Raw genomic sequence first — 24,479 nt, 5'->3', positions numbered from 1 at the left:
AACCTTTTAGGTAGGCCTGCCTGTTTTACTGACTGGTTTCCTTTGATCTTCCCTGTTCCTTTTCTTGCCAGAATAATCGATCAATTGAGCAATTTGGAGATAGCCTCGTTTCCCATCTATAAGGTGTTGTTTGTGTGCGGGGGCAAAATGGGACTTCAGAGAGTGACTGCTTTGCATTACTGAGAGCAGCTGTGGAACAGAAGAGTTCCAGATCCATGTTTTTTCCTGTGAGATTAAAGAGGCTGTGAGTATTCTGTGGTGTGCAGTGACTGGGAACAAGGATACAAGCAATATTTGAAGAGGTCATTCCCAATGTGGAAATGGCATATAGTGCTTTGAAAAATATGTTAGCACACATGAATGAGTTTTGCAGAATGTGCAGCTAGTTATACATTAATATTATTATGATTTTTAAGTTTTGGCTTTTTTGTTTTTTTGAACAAATGTCCAAAGTGCACTGCAATGGGAAGATCCAGAAAGCCTCATTTGGGGCTTTTGCAGGCCTCATTTAGCTTGCAGTTGTAGGCAACCAAAGTTGCAAGGTATACCTTTGGAATTAAAAAGAGCTGTGTTATGGTCCCTAAATATTTTAGGAAGAGCTATGTGACAGTCTGGGAGGAAAAGACTTTTTAGGGTGGAAAAGAGAGGCTGAAATTGAAGAAATCTCCTTGGGTTTTTGGCATCTGCGGGAGCAAGCTGTATGTTGTTGTTGTTAAAAACACAACCTAAAAAGTACATTATACAGGTCCACTAATGAGCTGCATTCCTAATCTCTAATCTAATTTATATTAACTCACTAACCAGGGAATGTATCAGGAATGGAAATCGGAGATGTTACTAAAATGGCTTGGTTATTGAACACATGATGTTGAGTGCTTTTTGGTTCATGAGGCATGATTTGTGTTCAGTATAAGAGGCAAGTGATTTTTTGATCTTCAAAAACATCACAGTGCCTCATTAAAACTCCCTTATTTCTATTAGGTATTAATGATTTGCTTTCTGCAGGTCAGCCGAATTTTGTATAGTTTCTCCACAGCATTCAAGCGCTCTTCTAACAAGCATCTGATCATGTGAAGGACTTAGTTCTTCCCACACCAGATAGTGATGTGTACACTTTCAGTGTCTCCTTAGAAGTCAAAGAAGATGATGGAAAAGGAAATTTTAGGTAATTAGAATGGAAAGGGAGAAGCAGCAATCTCATTGGAAAAAGGCACATAGCTACTTTCCACATTCACAGCTACTGTGTTTGGAAGCAGACATGCTGTAAATAGGAAGCTGCTCTTGTAATGTTACAATTTTCCTCTCTGTATTTTTTCTGCAAAAGGCTAAAATTCAGGTACCTTTTTTCAAGTGAGTTTCTTTTCACTATATCATTTTTTTAGGGATGCTCAGTGGAGGCCTGTGCAAATGGAAAAGATAGCAGGAAGTCTGTTAAAACTTAGTCAAACCAAGTTGGTTGAGTAAATACAGTCTAGTGGTCTCTTTTTTGGATTAGATTTTTTTTTTTAATGTAATTAATTTTGAATTAATTGAAAATTTTAAAAATATAAGCGCTTTTCTGTATTTAATAGTCCATGTTCTATACCTGCTGAATGATGTTTCTATTCTTTTAGCCCTGTGCCAAAGGATAGAGATAAATTGTACTTCAAGCTTAAACAGGGAATTGAGAAAAAAGTGGTGATCACCAGTTCAGCAACTTTCAAACAAAGAACTGGCCATTGAAAGGTAAAATACTTACAAAAATGATGGTTAGATTTTTGAAAAGAACGGTATTTAATGTAGTTTTCTCTGACTTTACAAGTTATATGATAGAAGAAATGTACCAGTAACGCAAAGCATGATGGCAAAACTTAATGCCACCAGATGGCAATCTTAGCGAAAGAATAACAATGGGAGAAATTGATTCTAGTGAAAAGGAAATTCAAGACAGGAGAATCAAGAAAACTTGCCCTCCAACCCTCCCAAAACCTGACTGATCTCTTGACTTGGTTTCAAGCTTTTACTTCAGAATGGAAACTGAAGTTTTAGACAAGGAATATACAGTAGGTTTTTTAAATAAAAGTTTTAGTGTTATAAATTAGGCTCTTGCTCCTCATTGACTTAAAAAAATACTTTCATTGTAAATTTAATTTAAACAATTTGATTTCAGGATGCAGTTAATGAGGCATTTATGAATAGCATTTGATTATTTCTTTTTTTCTCCAAAGTAAAACTACCTTTCTTATAAATTAGCTTTTATTTTGGTGCTGTTTAGAATATTTAATGTTATTTTTATCATCACAATCTTTGATGTGAAAAAGTTATTACATAGGTTTGTAAGTAATTTTATGTACTTACCCCTTATAAGATTAAATCTGAATGTCTGAGAAAGTTTCTGTTTTGTTTTGTTTTGGTTGTTGAGGTTTGTTGTTTGCTGGTTTTGGGTTTTTTTTTGGTCTTAAAAATATATCAAAACATTTTCTTGTAAAATGATTGGACTGGAATCCTGGAATTCAAGGCCCTGTATATCACACAAATTTAGATTTTAAAAAAAAATTAAGAATGAAGTCTTAAAATTGTTTTTCTTGCTTTTTTGAAAGGGTCCATGATGCAATGTGGTTTTTTTGCAGCAGTGCTATTATAAATGATAGAATTAATGAATTTGTATTTTTTCCTATGATTGCATGAAAACAATTTTTAAATTGAACTGAGGAGAGAGTGAATTTTTTCCTGCCAGTCTCCATTACTAATGTATGAGAATTGTTGGTGTCTTTGAACCCAATATTATAAATGGGTCTTAGGAAGAATTGAATTTTCACAGGCCAGGTGGATGGTTCTGCCATCTTTATTCTGGTAAATAATTTCATTGTCTTTTCTGTAACTTGTATTGTGTTTTTCCTGAGCGTTGCTATAACAATAACGATTTCTCTGAAAGGTACTCTTAAAATTAGAAGCAGTAGGTGGCTGTCTATTATGTTCAAGCAAAGAATCTTGTAAGGTGAAAAGCTAATATATGTTTTTTTGTTTGTTTGTTTGTTTTTTGTTTGTTTTCTAAATAAACTTCACAGATGCTTTGGGATGTTGCTAAGCCCTGGACGAAATGTGAAGAACAGTGACATGCACTTACTTGACATGGTAATAATTAGCTCAAATAACTTATTAAATAAGATAAGGTGATTGGAAAAAAAAAACCTGCACAAACTCCAGCAAAATGAGCTTTTAATATCTTTTGCTTTGTTTATTTTTGTTTCTTAAATAGTGGGATTTGGTGTCTACAGTTGTAAGATGGACAAAGCATTTCAATTAATGTCAAAACCTGTGGCATCTGGCTTTTGTTCAATTAGTGAAGCAGAAATTAGGTTGTTAAAAACAACTGAGCTTTCTGTATTGTGTGAAGCTTGTCCCTAAAAATTTAGAGCAAATAATGGCTTTCATATTTTGGTACCAGGGAAGCGCTCTTATTTTTCCAAGGGGCTGAAAACTTTGCCTTTGTTTCCTTCATTTGATTTTAAATTCTTGCCCAGAGTTTGAAGTATTCTCTTGTCTTCTGCAATATTCAATTTCTTAGAGATGCTTCTGAGAGAACTGCAAAACAATGTGATCCTTTCTATAATAATACCAATTTACTTCCTCTCTGTGCATAATACATCATTTTCAAGTTATGAAGTGCTTGAGTTAAACCCATCAGACCTTTTGCGGCTCTACAGTTGTCCCAGTTTTGCTAGTTCATTTCTGTGCTCATGCTGCCAGATCTGTCTATCAGTATCTAGTTCTCTTGTCAGACTCGTTTATTGTCCTGATGTACCAGCTCATTCTTTTCCTGGTTTTATTTGCTGAAAGCAGTTCGGATTTTGCATTTTTATTATTTGATTATAAACTGAATAAATTATAATGAGTTTGGAGTGTTGTTGTTTCTTTAAATCTATACAACAGCTTTTTACTATATTTACTGACAGGTATTGAATACCTTTCTTTACTTCATCTTGAATTCTTTTTACAATTCACACTGGAGTACATTTAACTGCTGGATATAATGAATTGTTTGTTCTGACTATAGCACAGAAGTAGACCATTTGTGATTTCCTTTCAACTTCCTCTCTCCATATTTAAATCTGGAGAATCAGTCACTATTATTTCTCTAACTGAATTGCTGAGAGGGAGCATCAGTCTCCTTTTATCTATGGAGGCTACTAAACAGGACTGTGTGATCCATAGGGACTGTTCCAGAAAACTTCAGGAAGCACGTACTTGCCTCATACTAGTAATAGTCACTCCATTAATTCATTTTCTTTAAGGTTCCTAGAACTGTTTCTCATCTCCATAACCTTTTTGATCTCAAACCACGACCTGTAATACAATCCAGTATGATTTTATTTTTAGGAATCCATGGGAAAGAGTTCTGATGGGAAGGCTTATGTCATTACTGGAATGTGGAATCCTAATGCACCCATGTTTCTAGTGCTTAATGAGGAAACTCCAAAAGGTAGTGGAACCTAATCTGTGTATTTTTATATCCAATAGGAGTTTAGTGCATGCACTTTCTCTGACGATCACAGTACGTGTCTAAGTACATTAAACATTTTGTTCTGAGAGTCCATTGCTAGGAATTTTTCTGTATAAATATGTGCAACACAGAGTTGTGAATAATTGTTCATAGAGCAATGTGGTGCTGATTTGGAGATGTTACATTAGTGTTTGGGGCTGATGTATCTGTCCCTGGTTATTGCGATTTTTGGTTCTAAGCATTTACAAATTGTTGTACTCAGCAAAGCAGTATGGATAGCAGGCATTGGGGTTCTCCTCCCAGTTGTGAGTTGATACAAGTAGCATTTCATCCCCTAAATCTTGGGGCAATGATACATTCAAGTACTTGATTGTGTAGCAGAGTTTCTATGCTGGAATTTATATTCTCTGATGGGATTAAAAAACTTGTAATGTAAATCTGGGAGTTCATTTTCTGTCCCAAGGCAGAGCTCACGTCATTTGCTTAAAGGCATATTCAAGCACCTACAGCCAGTGCCACTGTTCCTGCTTGTGGATTTTCAAATCACATATTTGTAGTAGCATGTAACAAAATTCCTTACACTTAGCCGTGTGACCTTATCCTATGCATGCTCCTTTTGTTTGATGGGGATCATATAACTTATTGGTGTTTTCTTTGCATGATGTCTTGCCCTTGTCTTTAAAACGAAGACATAATATCTTTGTTTTTGAAGTTTATTAGAGTTCCTTGGTACACTGGTTAATGCATGCTTTCATTCTGTGCAACAGGCACGGAGGGTATAGAACTCAGGTAACTAAAACAGGTGCAGTAGAATCGTTAATAAAACAGGATTTTCAGTTTGAACAGCAGTTTACACATTTGAACTCTGAATAATTTTTCTCATTTTGTGTTTCAGCTAAGCGTGTGTTCATGACTGTGGCTGTGGATATGGTTGTTACTGAAGTAGTGGAGCCTGTCCGATTTTTGCTGGAGACTGTTGTGCGTGTGTATCCTGCTAATGAACGCTTCTGGTACTTCAGCAGGAAACCTTCACAGAAACTTTTTATATGAAGCTAAAGCAGGTAATGCCTTTGGTTTTTTTTGTTTGTAACATTTGTCTCATATGTCCTAATTTGGCCTTTTAAAAGTTAGTATGGCACCTGCTCCTTAGCAATTTTTATTTTAACTATTTATTTCAGGGATTCTCTAATGTGTAAGGATTAAGTAGCATGTGTATAATTCAGTGCCTTTGTGTCATGATTTAACCCCAGCTGGCAAGTGAGCCCCACACAGCTGCTCGCTCACTCCCCACAATGGGGTGGAGGAGAGAATCAGCAGAGTAGAAGTGAGAAAACTCGTGGGTTGAGATGGAGACAGATCAGTAGAGGAAAGCAGAAACTGTGTGCAGAAGTAAAGCAAAACAGGGAATTCATTCACCACTTCCCCTGGGCAGGCAGGTGCTCAGCCATCTCTGGGGGAACAGTTTAACACTGGCTTAGGAAGACAGATGCCGTCATTCCAAACATCCCCATTTTTTCCTCTTTCCCTCACTTTACATGCCAGCATGATGCCATGTGGTCTGGAGCATCCCTTGGTTCAGTTGGGATTAGCTGTCCTGGCTGTGTCCCCTCCCAGCTTTCTGTGCACCTCAAGCCCTTTTGCTGGTGGGGTGGGATGAGGAGCAGCAAAGGCTCGACTCTGTTTTAGCTGCTGATGGGCAGAAGCTGAAACTCCCTCCCCTGTGTTATCAACACTGTTTCCAGCAGAAGCCCAAAGCACTGCCTCATACCAGTCACTTTGAAGGAAATAACTCTAACTCGGCCAAAACCAGCACGCTGTGTAACAGACTGAATTGTAATGGGTCGTAAGTCACTGATTTTGTGGACTTAAACTGTTTTGTAACTGCCTGTTGAATTCTCTTAATTCTCTACGATCTGACCTCTAAAGCAGGACATATAAAGCAAGTCCATTTGGAAATGACCCTATAATTGTTAATTTTAAAATCAAAGGGCTACTGACATTTACAATATGAAGGCAGATGGCTGTAAGAATGTGGCCCACTAAAGACAAAGGAGCCTGATGCAGAGGTTTCAGAAAGTGAGGCTGTTACGATTGAAGCTCAAGGCCCTTCTGATTTTGCATTGACTGAGGTACATACATACGAGAGATACATCTGCCCAGGGTCACTGTAGAATGATGTTACAGCCTTATCTTCCTGCTGCTACTGCTGACCTGCTTTCTCCAAAAACCTATGTCCTGGTATTGGCTCAAAAAAGAGCAGAGGCTAGCTGTACTGTGGGCATTGGAACAGTGGTGCATCATCTTTGAGTAATGGAACCAAAGAGCAGTGATTTAATATTACTGAGCCTAATGGGACTGCTTGAGTTATCATCTTTTTGTGGGGCACGGTAATAGGTCTGAAAAACCAAGTTCTGTTGATGTTTCATGGGAAGATTTCTGCTGTGTTTAACACTTAGGAAGTAAATAAATCTCAAGCAATGTTGTTCTGTGTTTCTCTGAGAGATTAGCATAGCAACTTGGAATTTAAGAAAATTGAGAAAGCCTACTGTTACATGCAAATAAGAATATCTGCATTTTGACATTAAATACATTTGAAAGTATTCTGCTCTCAGCAGTTCGATAATTATCTCTAATCAGTTCAGCTTGCCTTTTAAATCACTTGCAACTGTACCATTTTTAATTGGATAGTATGGACACTTTGTTTTTCTCACCCCTATTATGTGACAAACATACACATGCCTCTCTTCCCTGAAGGAACACATGCATTTTTTCTTACTGCAGAATTCAAAGTCTGTTTGCAGATCTTTAGAAAAGGAATATTTTTAGTCCTGGTAATCCTTCTGCAAGGTGAGGTCTTGATTGTGGTTGCCAGGATCGCTGTTGGTGACTTATATCAAGTCTTTATTTCACCAATTCTCAGTGGGATAGTTTGCATTGCAGTAGCTGTTCCTGCCAGTACCTTTAAAGATCCTGTAGCTCAGGGCACTGTTACTCCTTGGGAGATAACTCTGCAGATGGCAGTGAGGACCAGCCATTTGTGAACTTCTTGAGAAAGTGGTTGAGCATTAAGTGAATTCTAGAAAAATTATAACCCTTCTGAGGAAGGGTTCAGACACATCTAATAGTCCGAACTGAGATGGGCAAAGTGTGGTTAGATATAAAGAATGATAAAATAAGTTTACATAAATGCAGGTTAATGTGTAATTTATGATTGTTCTTTCTAGCTATCTTACTGTATTGTTCATGCACATTTTTATTGTTAGATCATGGTCCTTGTAATGGTGGGTTTGTGCTTCAGAAAAAAACAATAATAAACTTTTTTACATTTTATACAGGTGGGTCTTGCAGTTAATCAGAACATTTGCAAGGAGCTGAAGACTTGTACTTATTTTAATATACAGCAAAGCCCACAGTATCTCATGCTTTATTCTCTCAAAAATAAAAGCTATAGATAGCTATGGTTAATAACATGGGTGGCATCAATACTTGTTTGATTTAACCAAGTACTTTGCAATTACTCAATAGTGGTGTTATGTGAGAATATGACACAGCTCTAATGTTATCCTGCTTAGTTTTATGAAATGCAGGCTATTTATGCCTACACTTCAAAATCACTACATGTAATGAGAAATTCAGTCAGCAAAACTAGCTGATAATTGGAGCCTCTACTTTAAGGGAAGTGGGTCTGAATTATTAATCTAAAATAAACGGGAAAAGGTTTCTCATTTATATAAAGTAATGTATATTGTGTTAGTCCAAACAGTCCCTGTTTAAGATGCTCATCTGCATAATTTCACCAGCTGGTTGAAATCACAAGTGTTGGTCAGTAGTTCATGTATATCTCCAGTGCAGGTATTGTGGAGCCTTTCAACTTTATCATATTTGTTTTTCAAACAAGTTGAGGATACTCTACTGTTTGAAACTGTGTCCTTTTTCATGGTAATTTGATGATTTTAGTATGTTCCAAAAATTACCTTATTTGAACTAATTAGGCAAGATGCACAAAGAACAAAATAGCACAACATTTTGGGCTTCTTCATTTAATACCATCATTAGTTCGCAGTTATATATGATCTCTAAAAATATTAGTAATCACTGCATGTCACCAAAAAATAACTGTGTTCATAATGAAAGTCAGAGGAAAAACATCCTCCTTTTATTTTGAAACTTGCAACTGCTTAAACTATAGCTAATTGCTATAGTTAACTAACTTCTTTTTCATAAGAAAGTCATAGAATCATGGGATAGTTTGGGTTCACAGGGACCTTCAAGCTCATCTGGTTCCAACCCCTCTACCATGGGGTCCCATTACATTTCTCCATTGCAAGGAGTGTATTTTAAATTATATTCTGTGGAAGAAGTATAGATATCCTGTTATTTTTTACTGAGTAAAGGACTAAAAGAGCTTTTCACAATTTAGGCTTTTCAAAAGGGTGAGGTTTTGTTTTTGTCTTTAGTGTTGTCTTTACATACAAAAAAGATCTTACCAATGTTTCTGCCCTCCTCAAGTATTCAGTTCCTGTTTCAGTTACTCCCATATTTTTCTTCTTTATTCTCTCCTCTTTTCTTTAGCTGAGATTTCTCTTTGACTTAATCTCATTATAGCTGTTTAAATAAGAAGTCTTTCTAATCATTGGGAACAATACTGAAATGGTTGTTAGCAGGCTGCTTTGGAAATAACACAGTTTTATTATATGTTTTACTTGTAAAACTGAGAAAAACGGAACTGTCAGATACTGCCATCTTTTTGTGCAAAGAAATCTGAGGCAGTCCTGACCAAATGATTGTTTAGCCTTTCATAGCCTTATTTTTCAACCTAATACATACCCATATTTTTATTTAGTTTGAGGGAAAAAACCACACAAGTGCTGGAGATGCAATTTATGAAGTTGTCAGTCTGCAAGAGAATCTGCCAGAGAGGAAGAATTAATCACCCCAATCAAGTGGAGGAGGGCCTATGTCATCCCAGGAAGAGGAGGCAGAAGAAGGTAAGGATAAATGATCACTTACAGTTTCTGTGGGATAGTACTGTTATATTTCTGCTGTTAATTTACTCAAGTCTTAATACGACTGCTTTGGACAAAAAATCACCAGGATTTTTCTATTACGAGTAATAGTATTTTTACCAAGCCATTGTTTGGATGTCTTCCAATAGCAGCAGCAGATGATGTGTGTCCATCTTTCTGTGCGCTTCAAATACATTACTGAGGCACCTGTTCTCTGGCAGCAAGTTAGAAAATGTTTTTCAAAGGTATTTTCTTCTGATCAGAAGTAATTTGCGTTGAACTTGCTGTGCTACTAAAGAGGACAGCATGAAATTAGGCTTTAAATGGCAGGTTTTAAATACCTATTTTTAAAGAAACTACACAAAAAAATTCTCAGACAGAGTCACATGGGCATTTCCTCATTTCCTGTCTGCTTAACATGTGACTTGGTTTCCCTCATTTGTATCCAGGGCTATTAAAATATCTCCTGGTTAAGTCGGGGATTGATGCAGTTCATGGACTCGATGTATTTGCCTGCCCGTTCTAAAGTTTATGTACTCAGTGTATTTCCCACTGGTGGTTTGGGTTTTTGTCTTTGGGGGTGGAATTTTTTTGTTTTGTTTTGTCTGTTTGAAGGCCCTTGGCCTGTTGCCTCTTTGTACTCTGAGGGTTAGCCCATAGCATTCAGAATAGGCTTTCATGTGCCATTTTTGATCTGGATATCTGACCTACTGTAATTGTGATCATTTTACCAAGTCATTCTTCAGATTTCTGGCACTGTTATGTCAATACTGTAAAAAGTTTCACTCACTACTGTGGAAAATTCTTCCTTGATTCTTAGTTATAGGTAAGTATTGGATTTTAGCTTGTGCAATATGAGCCAGAACCCTGGGATTAACACAGGCTGGAGCAGGTAAGAGTGGTTAGTCTCATAAGCCAAACCCCCCCACATATTCCAGGTGACACCAGGCTTGCAAAAAATCTCGCAGTCAGGTGCTCTTTGACCTTTGATCTGATTCCTGATAGGGAGGAGTATAGGCACAGATTAGCAATGTCAGTCCCCCATTTGTATCAAGTACCATTTTTGAATAGTAAAAATGCCATTTTCTCCAAAGCAATTTTTCTGTTTCGTTGGTGTTTGGGATTGCTTGCTGTTCATAGCAAGAATTATTTCAGATTTGAACTTTGGAACTTGTGGATCAGTGTAGTGTAATTCAAGCCATTGGTGTTCTTTTCCTTGCTGGATGTGTAAGTTGTAGAGCCAAATTGATTTCTGAGATTTGTTTGATAGGGTAAAGTTGAAATAATTGAAATACTTTTTTTTTTTTTTTTTTTTTTCCCAATATTGTGGTTATTGGGAAGAATGCAACTATTCCAGAATATAGTGAATGTAGCACATTAGGAATAACATGGGTACTCTTGGTACTATTACAGAATGGCTTTATCTTATTACAGAGAAAAGATATTCCACTGGGGGTATGAACCTAAGTTTAACTTTGGTTTAGCTCCCTAATGCTAGTTTCCATATTTTAAATGTAGATTACTTCCTAAGAGAAGACATGAAAAATATGATGCGCCTCTGTTCTCATGGAAACCACGTTTAGAATTCTGTGCCGAGGAGTTCTTTATCCTGGAAGATAAGGCAGTTCAATGAGTCATTTGCAGTTTTTCTAGATAAAGCTCTTCATTCTTTTTTTTTTCTTTTTCTTTTCAGGGTACTAATTATGATGATGGAAAAAACTCTTGAGTTTACAATGTCTTGTCTTAGCCTTGGAAGAAGTTTTTTTCTTTTTAATGTTAACTGTGATAGCTACCTGGCTATATAGGCTTTTTTTACTTTTCTCTTTTTATATCTTTTTTTTTTTCTTTAAATGTCCACAGAATATTCTTTAATTGATTTCAAAAGCACTATACATTGCATTTTTCTTGTATAGGAATGCACTGTATCTGATTGCTGTGTATTCTGCATGCACACAGCTCACTGGGATGTCTTGTGCTATTAGTATATGAATAAAGATGGTCATAAAAAAAGACGTCATTTTCCAGTATTCTTTTCTTTTTGTTTAATGAAAGGCCAAACATGGTACCTGCTAATAATGACCTTAAATATTCGCTGTACTAAAGTTAAGGCCTAATATATTTCAACTGCTTGTAGAAAATGGAGATCATATACTCTCTAAATAACATTCTTAGATTTTAATTTTTTTTCTCATTTTAGCTTGATTTTCCATGTGAACAGCTATGTAAAAAAATTAAGACTTTTGCTAAGATTGTGCAGTTGTTACATAGAGATCTTTCAGGTCAATCTCTCTTTTGTATTTTAATTACTAATATTGTAATAGATATTTCTGGCTATCCAATCACTTGTGGTTCCCTTGCTTTGGAGGTGATAATTTTAAAAATATATTTAATTTTAATAATCTCTTGTCAAAACCCAGAATATAAAGTGCACTCCTTAATAAGAAGCTTTCTATTAAATTCTAAATAATATTTAAAAAAAATTAAAATGTATAATGAGGACATTCTCACACTTTCTGGAAAGGTTTCAAATAAAGTGGATTTAAGTATCAGCTTTTATTAACATGTAGAAAAGTTCACTGTTAATATTTATCATGAGTAGATCTTTGTAAGAAGGCGCTAGGCACAGTTGGTCCTTTTTCTCCTTTCTGGAGCATTAAGAAAGATGAGAGCATGCCCGTAATTGATGATGTTGATACTGCAGTATTGGAAAAAGCAAAGCTCGGAGAGCATTTTTCTGTAGTATTGTTCTGTAGAGGATGAAGTGGCTGGCTGCATTTGCGAGGTTAAGGATTGGGAGAAATAGCTTTCCAGCAGAAGCATTTAAAGGAGGATATAGTCCCAGGAATAAGTAACAAGGGAGAATAGAATTAATAGATTGGCTGCTTTTAGCAGCAGGCTTGCTCAGATCATGTGAGAAATGATGACCTTCCTTTGGCTCTTAATATTTGAATTTATTTTTTGTAATGATATATAACATTCAGGAGAACACTAGATAACTCCATAGGAGTTTGTTCTGAAGTCTCTTTGTTATCTGTGAGTTGGTTGCAGAGTAATGTTTAGCAGATACCCTGAATGAAACAGGTAAAAGTTAATTCAGGTGAAAGATGATTTGCCTACCAAAAGAAGCCTTCTGAACCTGATCTGTACGGTGCTTCTGGAACACTCTCAAATGACTGCCAGGAATGCAGAATGGTTTCCCTTTTTCTTTTGTTTGCCAGAAGAAGAAATAAAAAAACTGAAGAAAGTAAAAACTTTTCCTACTCCCTCTAGCCACCTGAACACTAAGACCAAAAAGGAGGAGATAGACAGTAGAAACATTAACTTCAGGGGTATGGGACTTCAGTGTGGGGATGGTAGGATTTGACATTGAAAATAGACATAAAAAAGTAAGGGACCATGAAAGTTTCAGGAGGAATCTAGGATGTTGGGTTGGGCACACAAAAAGAAGGTGTGTACAGTAGGTGATAGGTGGACAATACTAAATGATTGGAGATGATTGACCAGAGGAAGTCAAAATGCTGTGTTGCAGGGTAGAGGCTGTTTTCAGTATTCAGGAAAGCAAAGGAGTAAAGAAGGTGATGTTTTAGGAGTGAATAGAACTACTGAGAGAGTATTTAGTGATAAAATAGGGGTTATGATGTGAACAAATGAGGGTGATTGTGTAAGAAAATTACATGACTAGTGTTGAAGTAGTCAACTCTGCATTTTAATCAAAATTAAAAATAGCTTTATGTACTTCAGAGGAACTGTTATTAGATTAATCCACAGAGTAAAGTTGGTGGGTCCTAGATAAGGTCAGTTAAATCTGTCTTGGAGTCTCTTTGCTATCTTCATGGAAATGAACTAAAATGTCACAAATCCTAAATTCATGAGGCCATTTGGCCAGTAGCTATCTCCAGACAAGAACCCTTTCTGCAGTTCCACAAGATGAGAGTTTAAAATATAGGCACTACTAAGAATAGCATCCAAATGAAAAGAAAATATCAAGCCTGATGTCATTATATAGACTCTGCTGTCCATAAAATAAGTCAAAATGGATTATTTTCACACCTTACAAGTTCACTTGTATTATTACAAATCATAAAATAAATGCACTCAGTTGACATCTGCAGCTATTATTGTGCTGCCAGGAGGAATGCAATCATGCATTTCCAAAATATATAAAAAAAATAGTGAGTGCAGAGAACTGTTATTTTTTATATGGTGGCAGTTTTGATAGTACAGTTGTATTTAGGTTTGTTCATGCAAGTATGGGATTTGTGTCACAAGGCGAGTATTTGAAACGTTTTTGAATTTGAAGCACTTCTGTGGCTTGCAGAAGTATTTAATGAAATTGCAAATTTGTAAATTCAAATGAAAATTGGGGATTTTTTAAGGTGTTTTTCTGTTCCAGGAAATGGGACACGCTCAAGGAGTGTGATTATTCTGAGCTCTTTTATCCCTCTCTTCTTCCCCCTGTGTCCACTCGACACTCTTGCACAGTCTGTGTGGGAGCACTCTGTGGGTAGGAATTTTTTTCTTTGATAAAATTTGGTCCTCACACTTACTTTGTGAGGTTCAAGGGAAAACATACTTTGCCAATTCTGGCCTGCAGTTCATGAATACTCCACGGCAATCTGTTGATTCTTTTGGTTTATTTTAAGCAGAATGATAGAAAAAGATATTTTCAAATAAAGGTAGGTTTCAATTCTGTTTCTTCAATTTCAGGTTTTTGGTTTTTTTTACAACTTTCGTAACCACTCTTCAGATTGTTGTACAAAATAGAAACAAAATGAGCATAAATTGGTGTTTTCATCTTGTCTGGAAGCAATTGCAGATTATTTTAAATGATTTGGATGTTTTATTCATTAGTGATTGTTTTTCCTTGTCTATCTGTAATCTGTACATCTGTACATGCATCTGTAATGTAGCAGTTGGAAAAAGGATTTGCAGTCTTACTGGCTGATTAGGAACTCAGACTTCCTATTGCTAAAGAATCTCAGATTTCCAGACATTAATTTTGGCCTCAAGCTGCCATTGCTTAGATAATTGCACATTTCATATAATTAAAAAGATTAACCACTTCTATATAAAGATTAATAAAAAGACTATTCTCAACTAACAGTACCCCTAACCTCAGTGTGAGATCCTTCTCTATTTTAGTTCTGGCCATTAGCTTTTTGTTATTTTATGAGTGTAAGTGCTTTCTAATCTAAGTGCCTGGCATAATGTCTTAAAAGTCAGGCAATGCATAACTTCTGAGTGTTTCTAACACTGATGTTTGTTTTTTATCATTTATTATATCAAAGATGGAAGTCGATTCTAATCTAAAAATTTATAAATTACTAATGTGTTGCCTTATAGTTGTGACAACACCTCCAATTTTGTTTCCTTGCCTATTCTCTGAGATGTCGGTGATCAGACAGCACAGTACATGTGGAACATGTTTGTGTTTACAAGCCTACCTTTGCTGTGCAGCATTTAGTTGGCTTTGTCACCTGTGTGTGAGCAAAACTACTGAGCAGAAGCAATAATTCTTCTCCATTTTCTTTTATTCGGCTTTAAGCATTTGTACATTAAATTTAGAGACGTCATGGTGGCTCAATTTTATGTGCAATACCCGAGGGGAGTATCACCTCTTGGATGCCCATTTAAGGTTTATTTTTGGGACATATTAAATAATTCTCATTTCATATAATAGTGATGCAGGCCTGTGTTGAAAGAATATGACATAGAATGAAGTGTTTTAAAGGCAGGGCATATGATGTATATAAAGATACAGAGTTTTAAAATGCAGAATTTGTTGCATTAAAAGAAAAAGGTCATTTTGGCTGGCCATTGCACACAGCCAGCAGGACAGGACTGCTCTCAAGTACAAATGTGGGTCCTTTGGGAGATTTTTGCGCAGTCTAACATGAAAACAGTGAATTATGGTATGCAGTGAGGAAAAGGCAGAGGTCATCCAGCTACAGGCTGTGCCTCCCTCTCTCAGTGTTTATCAATTTTGGTCTGGGTTTGGGATTCAGATTTTGTGTTACATAAAGAAGCAATTAGATTTGCAGCCTGTTGCAAGGCAATCAAAATTTTGTGATTGTCAGCATTGGGTTTCACTGAATGATTCTAAGTGAAAAATGTGTATTGTATAATTCATAAAAAGAATGAGAATCAAAATAGGGGTTTTTTTTCTATTACTGGATTGCTTTTAGTGAAAAACTGTTGCCTTTATTTTTTGTTTTAGCTCTTTACATGTACTTCAGTAGCTACCAAATTAATTTTTCAAATTAATTATGTAACTAATGTAAAAATTCTTTCGAGCAGAATTCAATGCAAGAAGACAATGCAGTTGTCTTTGTTCAGATTCATTAATTTGTATTTTTTTGCTCTTGATTATTCCTCTTCCCTCTAAATAAGAGAATATACTAAGGATTGTCATTTCATAAATCAGTTATTTGGAAGGCATTTGGAAATTCTTCTGTGTTCATCAAAATACTTTGTAATGCACTAAAATTTAGATGTCTCTGAAAATCTGCCTTATTAAATACCAGAATACCAGAATGACTTTCATGACTTAAACTTTGTTTAACTCTTATTCTCCCTGGCAGAATTTTAGTTCATGCACTGTAATTCCTCTTACCTTATAAATGAAAATTTGCTCATTTTTGTGGCCTTTCTCACCATCCTCTTTTATCTTGTGTGTATGGAAAGGGTCCATGTCAGTTACGCACTATATTGTGCCCTGATAATATGCTGCTAACTTCTTTTGCATTGTTCTTCTCTTACATATAAATCAAACTGTTCATATTTGAAATATTGCAATTCTATTCCCACCTATCTTAAAGACCTGATTTCCTTTTCCTTCAGACTGCTCTAGCTGTATTACTTTTCAGTTCTACCTGTTCTTTGTTTCAGGTGTAATAGCTTCTCAATTAAAAAGATTAAATATAATTTTTCTCTTCACATCAGTGCTCAAATCCCACTTAGTCATTTTTATCTCCTTTATTCATGCTTTTCAACTTATTTTAGTAGGCACTTCACTTACTTACTTATGTGCTCAGCATTCTGAAACAACTATGCAGTTTTCCACCTTGTTTTTGTTTTTGTTAACTGAAAAAGGAGTTTTGACTTCTGAAGTATTGTCATATTTCAGATGAACTAGTAGAATTTCCTGAAGAGCTGAACCACTCATAAAAGCTGCTCCATAGCTATGTAATTGGTATAAAATGTGGATGAGGGGAGTATTGTTTCAAGACAAATTTTGAAGTGTGATGCAAAAAAGAGCCAAAAATGGGAAAGCCAGCAAACAAAGCTGAGTCTGTTAATCCCTGATGAGAGAGAGGAACCTCTGTAGTGTCTGACTTTCTCTGAGTTGGTTTCCCGTAGTATTTTGTTACAGTCTTTGGCTAACCTGTCAGTGTTGCTCTAGGTACTGGGAGTACCCTCTGAGCATGACCTCTATTTGAGACCCTAGACTATCAAAATAGACAGGAAAGAAGAGGCTGAGATTTTGTGTTTCTTTGTGTGGTTTTTTTTTCCTAGTTACTGTGTGTTTAATTATTCTGGTTTGAACACTGAATGCCTCAGTATTTTGTATGAACATCTCTCATCAAGAAAAAATACGGACTGGAGGAGAAAATGGGAAATGAGCAGAAATGTGGAAAATTTGTCCTTTGAAGAAATAAGTACAGTATCCTAGAGAAGAATTAATAAAGGCTAAGTTTTTTTTTGTAAGTGAGATGTGGTAAAATTGTTTAGGAGGAAAAAAGTAATTGGCTTAAATTGCAGCCTAGAAAGAATCAGACTTGAGCTGAGAAACACAGTCAAAAGAGCAGTAAAATCCTTGGAATGAACTAACAGAATTATATATATACATAGACTGCCAATCTTCTTTTATATTTAATTCACTCTTTTCTAGCTTGTTCTTGAGTGTCACTGCAGGTTTTTGAGAGATGACTTTTTACACATTTGTTTGTCTGTAGGTACATTAACAAAACAGACTACATGCAAAATCTAATTGGGGATCCTCTCCCAGCCCAGGAGATACCTGTGCAGGCTTTCATATTAATCTCATGCAAATACCAAATATCCAAAAGAAGCAAGAGCCAGAAGGAAGTTCCAGTTTAATCAATGTGCCTAATCTATGGGACCGGTTATGGAGCAAATATTCCTGAAAGTAGTTTCTAAACATGTAAATGTTCAGTGGCATCATTGGAACCCCCAGCATAGATTTATGAGGCACAAATCCTCTTGACCAACCTCATCAGTTTCTGTGGAATGGTGGCTGTGCTGTTGGCAAGGGACAGGCAGTGGTTGCTGTACACTGTGGTTTTAATAGGCACTCCAACACTGTGTCTGTAGTGTCCTTATCATGAAATCAAGGAGATAGGGACTGGACAAGACAAAAATGATGTGGTTGGAAGGTTGGTTGGACTGCTGAGATGAAAAAATCAATCAGTGGTGCAAAGTCTGGGTGGCAGACAGCAAGTAGTGGTGTTTTTCAGGGATCATTGTTCTTAAATGTCTTTATTAATCACCTATGTGACAAGACCAAGTGTACCTCCAGCAGGTGTGGGGACAACAGCAAATTGAGGGGACTTCTCAGTGCTCTGGAGGGCAAGGCTTCTGGACAGGCTGGAGAAAGGCACTAGTAAGATCTTGTGAAGTTCCATGAAGGAAAATACTGAGTCCTGTATCAGTGACAGAACAACATCCTGTGACAAGACAGGCTGAACATGAGCTAGATAAAAAGTGACTTTTCAGAAAAGTATTTGGAGATCCCAGCAGACAAAATTGTGAAAACAAGTCACCAGTACATCCTCATAGCGAAGGCAGCTGAGCACAGCGTGAGCTGTTTGCGAGAGTCCAGGCAGCAGGAGGACAGGGAAGGATCGATCAATGCCCTCTGCTCAGCACCTGTGAGACCATGTTTGCAGTGCAGCCAGGTTTGGGCTCCCCAGTGCAGGACTCACACAGACACTCTGGAGCATGTCCAGTGGGAAAGCTGGGCAGATGGCAGGAGCACATGGTGTACAATGAGGGGTTTATGGGAACTGGGTTTGGTTTAGGCTGGAGAGGAAAATACTTTGCTGTCTACATCTGCTACATCAGAGGAGTTAGTAAGTATGTAGCCAGACTTTTCTCAGAGGTGCCTTGTCACGGGCTGAGAGGCAGCAGGCACCAGACACAAGTTGGAACCCCTGAAATTCTGGTTAGCTACAAGGATGTTTTTGGTGGGTTGGTGTTATGATTCCAATTAACAGGGAAGAACAAGGAAAACTAAGTCTCTGTGGATTAAATGAATTGAACCCAGAAAGATTCAAAATATACCCCAAAATTTGATTAAAACCAAATGAGATTAGATGTTGGTGCCAAAAAATTTGATTATTTTATTTAATAGTAAAAGAGGCAAAGAAAGAAAAGAAAAAAGAAGAGTGTGTGGTGGGGGGGGACAGGACAGGGAGAGAGTGACAGGGTTTACATAGGAACATATCACCCTTTTGAGGGCCCCAATGATGTCATGTGGTTCCTCTCCATCTGGTCTTCTTGGTGGTGGGGGTCCCCTGCTGCCCTGCATCAGAAAGAACAAAATCCAATGGATTAATGTACCTTTGGGCCAGGTGGGTATGCCGTGTGCCTACCCTGGGAAGGGCAAGTTTGACACTGTCCTTTGCAACACTGCAGATCTGTTGCATCATCTCTGGTGCTCAGGTCCCACGGGGACCCCTTGAGGATGCCTTTTATGGGCCATGACACCCTTCTGCTTTCCCTTGTGTGAATGCAAGGTGACCCCTTCCTGGGGTGAAGGGCCCCACAGCTGAGCTCCTCTGCATATTAGAAGATGGGTGCTCGCTGCTTCAGACCAGAGGCTTTTTAACTACACACTCAAAACCTCTCCTCCTCCCCACCCTTTGGTGTGGAGGGTCTGTTCAAGTCTGTCAGCTGATAGCCTTGAGACTGTGTTCTCCACTCCCAAGATGCTAAGCTCTTGCTAACTCTGTGAATTAATTCTTCTTCCCCAGCCCAGAGCTGAGTCACTTTATCTTATCTTCATCAACATGCAGTGCAGGGTCCCATTCAGAGTGTGGTGGTCTTAAGCTTCTGTTTTTATACAGTTTTCCTATAACAGGCAGAAGTCCTTAATGAAGATGTGTAAGCCATGAATTATAATATTTTAGTCTCTGACAGGTGATTGGTTGACTTGTTTGTTTTTAGACCATCAGTATGGTCAAGTAACGGAATAGGTTGTCCAGAGAGATTTTACAGTCTCCTTTCTTGAAGGTGTTCAAGACTAACCTCATACTGTGTTTTAACCCTGGCTGACACCTAAGCCCCACACAGCTGCTCGTGCACTCTTCCCTAGTGAGGTGGAAGAGAGTCAGAAGGGTAAAAGTGAGAAAACTCATGGGTTCAGATGAAGGCAGTTCAGTAGGGAAAGCAAAAGCCAGGTTCTCAAGCAAAGCAAAACAGGGAATTCATTCACCACTTCCCATGGGCAGGCTGGTGCTCAGCCATCCCATGGGAAACAGTGGCTTGGGAAGATGAATGGCATCACGTTGAAGTTCCCTTCCTCCCTTTCCTTACTGCTCTACATGCTGAGCATGATGCCTTATGGTGTGGAATATTCCTTAGGTCACTTGGGGTCATCTGTAGCATTTGTCTCCTATCCCAGCTTACTGTGCACCTCAAACCCTTTTGGTGCTCTCAGCCAAACCCAGCACACCTCTCTCTCAGGTTCTAGAGTGATCTGATCTAACTAGAGCTGGGAGTGGATCAGACTAGCTGATCTCCAGAGGTCTCTTCCAGCCCAAAGTATTATTCCGTGCTGATACCATACAGAGCAGTGTACACATTCACAACTCCAAGAATTGCTCCCTTGAGATGTCTTCCATTGTCCACCTGCTCTGACAAAGCTTAAGTTTTATTGTCCAGTTTATGTCTATAAAAGGTCAGGGCAAATACAGGAGGAAGGAGAAGTACACAGAACTTTTAGAAGAAGGAGTTTGTGGCTTTCCCAGCAGAATAATGGTGGATTAAGTCATGCCTTGGCAAATTCTGCTGGCTTATAGATATTATGGAATGTGGAAAGAATTTTGTAAAAATACTCAGAGAAAAACATCTACAGTTAAATATCCCTCCCATGGCATCTTTTTTTTTTTTTTTCTTAGCTTATATCTTAATGCTTTGAGAGGTTAGAATTTGTAAATACTCTTTACAATGGAAACAGAGTAGGGTTTTTAAGGTTGTTTATTCTCTTCCCTCGGCCCTGTTCCGTTTTCTAATTAAGGCCTGAGATTTTCTGACATACAAATGAATAATGTATTTTAAACACTGCCAAACCTTCCAGATGAAAGAATTTTCTGGCTGAAGCACTGGAGGTATGTGTGCTGTGTAACACTGGTCTCCTTTAGAACTTTGAAGAATTTTACCCAGAATACCAGCACAGTGAGTAATCAAGGGGATTGTTTCTTTAGGCTGACTCAGTATTCCTTGGCAAGCTCAGGTTTGCATCCGATAAGAGCTACTGTGCTTTGTTGCTCAAAGGATTCAGTGTAGGTACAACTTGCAACATTTTAGTTTGGTGAGGGATTTTAGTCATCAGATTTCATTCCAGTCTGCAGGGTTTGTTTGTGTGTATTTTCAACATTAACTCTTATAGAGATGTGCTGAAGTTCTTCAGCTTGTTCAGAGAAATTCTAATCTCTTACTTTAAGCATTTGGTGCTTAATTTTGGTGCTTAAATTTTCTTCCCTTATTTTGAATGCATAAAACCTTTCTGAAATTGTGGTTTGCGATAAATTCCTGATGTGAGCTGGGTTTCTTGAGATTCTTAATACATACCAGTATCATTAACGTGTATTGTGACTCTGAATGGCAAATGGGGTCATCTCAGAGGTTTCCTCAAATTTTTTTCTCATTTCCATAGGAAGGAAGTAGAAGGGATTGCATTTATTGTTGGTCCCTCTGACACGATTGTGCAGATCAGGAGAGGAGAGAGTTAAACAAATGTAATGCATTTAGTTCATTTTTTTCTGTTAGTTGCTGCCATATCTGTGAGATAAGTGATGAAATTGGCCTTTCAGCTATTTTTGATAATTTAAAGGGTGAAGCTGAGCCTTTGAATACTTTTTTTTTTCCTCAGGACACAGTTGATTCCTTTGGTTACTGGGAAATCTGTCATTGTGATATAAAATTTTAGTTAAAATTATAAACTTGGGAGTTTTAAATCTTCTTATTTCCATCTTTAATTCTAGTGAATGCATGTAAAAGATTGGGAAATCTTAAAATGAAGTTTTTTGTAGATTTGTGATGCAGGTAGGTAATTATTTTGTTTGGATTATTTTTAATTGTAATGGGGAACTATTTAAATGGAGGTTTGACTGATATTTGGGAACTGTAAAGCTGTTCATACAGGTTCGAAGCTGAAGCCTTTCACCAACTAGTGTTCATTTTGAAACAGAGATTTCTGATATGCTTCTCTCAGAGCAGCATTTTTGCTGTTAATTGTCCGTGAAACACAGTATATGCTATCTTTGTCCTCTCAGCTCACTGTCAAGTTCAAGCACTGATGATATTTTATTAATGACTTGTATTTGACAACTGCTAAGAATATAAATGAGAAACCTGGTATTATAGTGAGAATGATAAGGATGAAGAGTTAGCAGGGTAATTGCACAAGGTCTGAAGATCCTCTTCTATCTGAACTGCGTTGTTGACATAGGGCTGGAGTTGAACTGTTTAATGCACCTGTGGAAATTCAGGCTATTAGATCAGTAACAGAACTCTGTGGAAGAGAATATTGAAGGGATTTGAAGGGGCAGACGTAGCTTTGTTTCTTCTTTTTTGTTACATTTTAACTTCTGGAGTCAGTTAAGATAGTGGGCAAGAGCAACCTTGGAGCACTCTAACATCAAACTGTCTGTGGCTTCAGCATCCTCTGAAGATAACTGGTTGCGCAGAGAAGCTGTGGCTACACTACCCCTGGAAATGTTCTAGGCCAGACTGGACAGGGTTTGGAGCAGCCAAACTTTGGGCTAGTGGTAGGTGTCCCTGCCCAAGGTAGGGGTTTTGGATGAGCTTAAAGACCCTTCCAATGCAAACCATTCTGGGATTCTGTAGTGATGGTAAGAGGGCTGTTGCTGTGTCTCTTTTTGGTTTGTGTTTCCTACTAAAGACACTGAAAGCTGGAGCCTGTCAGCATCTGGTGTTGTTGAAATTGCACTTGTTTAATTCTTATCAGTATTTTTTTTAGATAAAACTGGAAAAATCCAAATAACTGCAAGACTATGTTTGTATAAGGACTTGACATATGAAGTTAGTCCAGCTTACTGTGGGCAACTGCACAGGCCCATGAGACGCTTGAAATCCTAATGAAGACTTGGATTGGATGGTTTTTTTAAGCATGCTATTCCAGGCCCACATGATCCCTTCTGGGTTTGGGTGTTAGTCATATAACTGTTTCATTCTTAATAATAATGAGCTTTCATTTGAAGCGCTCGTCTCTGTTCGATGCACAGTGACCTTTAATGTCACAGTGTTGGTTTTTTTCCTGCTTATTCATGAACCTACTTCAGTAAAAAAAAATCTTGTGGCTCAGAGAAAGCTTTCTGAGCTCAGGGTGCCACAAGACAACCAAAAGGATGTGGTGTAACGGAGTAGCATTATCTACTATGCTTTATCAGGGACTTCTGATACCAAGTCTGGAGTGGATGTGACTTTTAGGTAATACAGTGAAAGTTCATTAAATGGAGAGTTGACAGCCTTGAAATTTTTCTCACATAATGCTTTTCTAGGTCACAGTCCTGTCTCTGGTAACACTGCTGTGAATTATTCTCTCGTCTTGTTCTTTTAAACTTTATGGTAACTTTATTAATACACTTGTTTGGTAAAGTCTGCTAAACATTCTTTATGATTCCATTAAAATTTTATATCTTTTTCTGCTTTTTAAACTGATACATGAGAAAAAAATTGTCCAATACCTGTATGTATGCATCTCTAATGTCTGTGCTCTTGGGTAAACCTGTGCATGCTTTTGTTTTCTTGTTTTTTCTTTATTTTTACAGAGAGTGATAATGAACTGTCCAGTGGCACTGGTGATGTGTCAAAGGATTGTCCTGAGAAGATTTTGTATTCCTGGGGAGAGTTACTGGGAAGATGGTAATGCTTAATTTCTTATTTTAGATATTAACCTTTTATTTGGTTTATGACACCATATGCTCCTGAGCAGAACCTTTGAAATTCTTCCGTTAAGGCAGTTTAAAAACTAAAGTTCAAGACACATTGAAGTGTAGTTTTTAAATTTAATTTAAAAGGGACTAGTATAGATAAGTGGGAGCTTTTTTGACAAATCTTTCATGTAACATATGCAAAAATCTGGTTTTATTTGGTGCTTGAGAATGTTTTTGTATGTAGTCACATAGCAGGTATGAGTCTTCACAGGCAGAACATTCTCGTTATTTGGGGCTGGCTGTTACATCCTCAGGAGACTGTGCCCAGTATAAGACAGACACAGCAGCTCCCTTGTGTCCCATCAAAGCTATGCATGCCAGCTGGTGTACACTTAATTTGTTTAGAAGCCCTTTTTTTTTCTGTTTTGTTAATGTGCTATATGTAAGTACTTGAAAAAGAATCTAGAAAGACTGAATCCTCACTGGGACACTTTTTTTGGTGAATAAAACAAAGAGTATTTGTAAGCCCAGCCTATGTTCTCAACAGTGTCATTTCTGTTGTTTAATTAAGTGCTTCAGTAGCAGTGCATACTGTGCCAAGAGAGGAAAAAGTCTGTCTGTTTGCTGCCTTGGAGAGACCTGAGCAAGTGCCAGAGCCACTTACTTGGTTTTCCTTGTGTAAGTAATAGCTCCTGCTGCTGGCGACAAAAATAATCAGAGGCACTTAATCTAGAATTGGCTGTTTCCTTTTCCTAACTCCAAAAAGAGAGATGGACAACATTTTAAGGATTTATTTGGGTAATTCCTCCCTTTACTTGGCTACTCTGTAGCTTTGGAGAAACAGCGTCC

The 24,479-nt window shown here is 37.4% G+C and overlaps 1 protein-coding gene across 1 annotated transcript in view; it reads left to right on the top strand.

Annotated features, from left to right (window-relative positions):
• RABGAP1L (RAB GTPase activating protein 1 like) overlaps positions 1–24,479 on the top strand; it is a 247,065-nt gene that overhangs the window by 25,963 nt on the left and 196,623 nt on the right. The window contains 15 exon segments of the mRNA XM_079314187.1: positions 72–127; positions 130–174; positions 177–244; positions 1,006–1,050; positions 1,056–1,165; positions 1,614–1,686; positions 1,688–1,725; positions 3,048–3,114; positions 4,360–4,462; positions 5,379–5,504; positions 5,507–5,544; positions 9,327–9,386; positions 9,389–9,421; positions 9,423–9,471; positions 23,526–23,619. Of these exon segments, the coding sequence (XP_079170313.1) occupies positions 72–127; positions 130–174; positions 177–244; positions 1,006–1,050; positions 1,056–1,165; positions 1,614–1,686; positions 1,688–1,725; positions 3,048–3,114; positions 4,360–4,462; positions 5,379–5,504; positions 5,507–5,544; positions 9,327–9,386; positions 9,389–9,421; positions 9,423–9,471; positions 23,526–23,619 (1,005 nt within the window).

Source organism: Erithacus rubecula (assembly GCF_903797595.1).
Source record: "Erithacus rubecula genome assembly, chromosome: 10".
In the NCBI taxonomy this organism is placed as follows: domain Eukaryota; kingdom Metazoa; phylum Chordata; class Aves; order Passeriformes; family Muscicapidae; genus Erithacus; species Erithacus rubecula.
The sequence above is the reverse complement of the archived record's forward strand: the minus strand, read 5'-3'. Positions and strand labels throughout refer to the sequence as shown.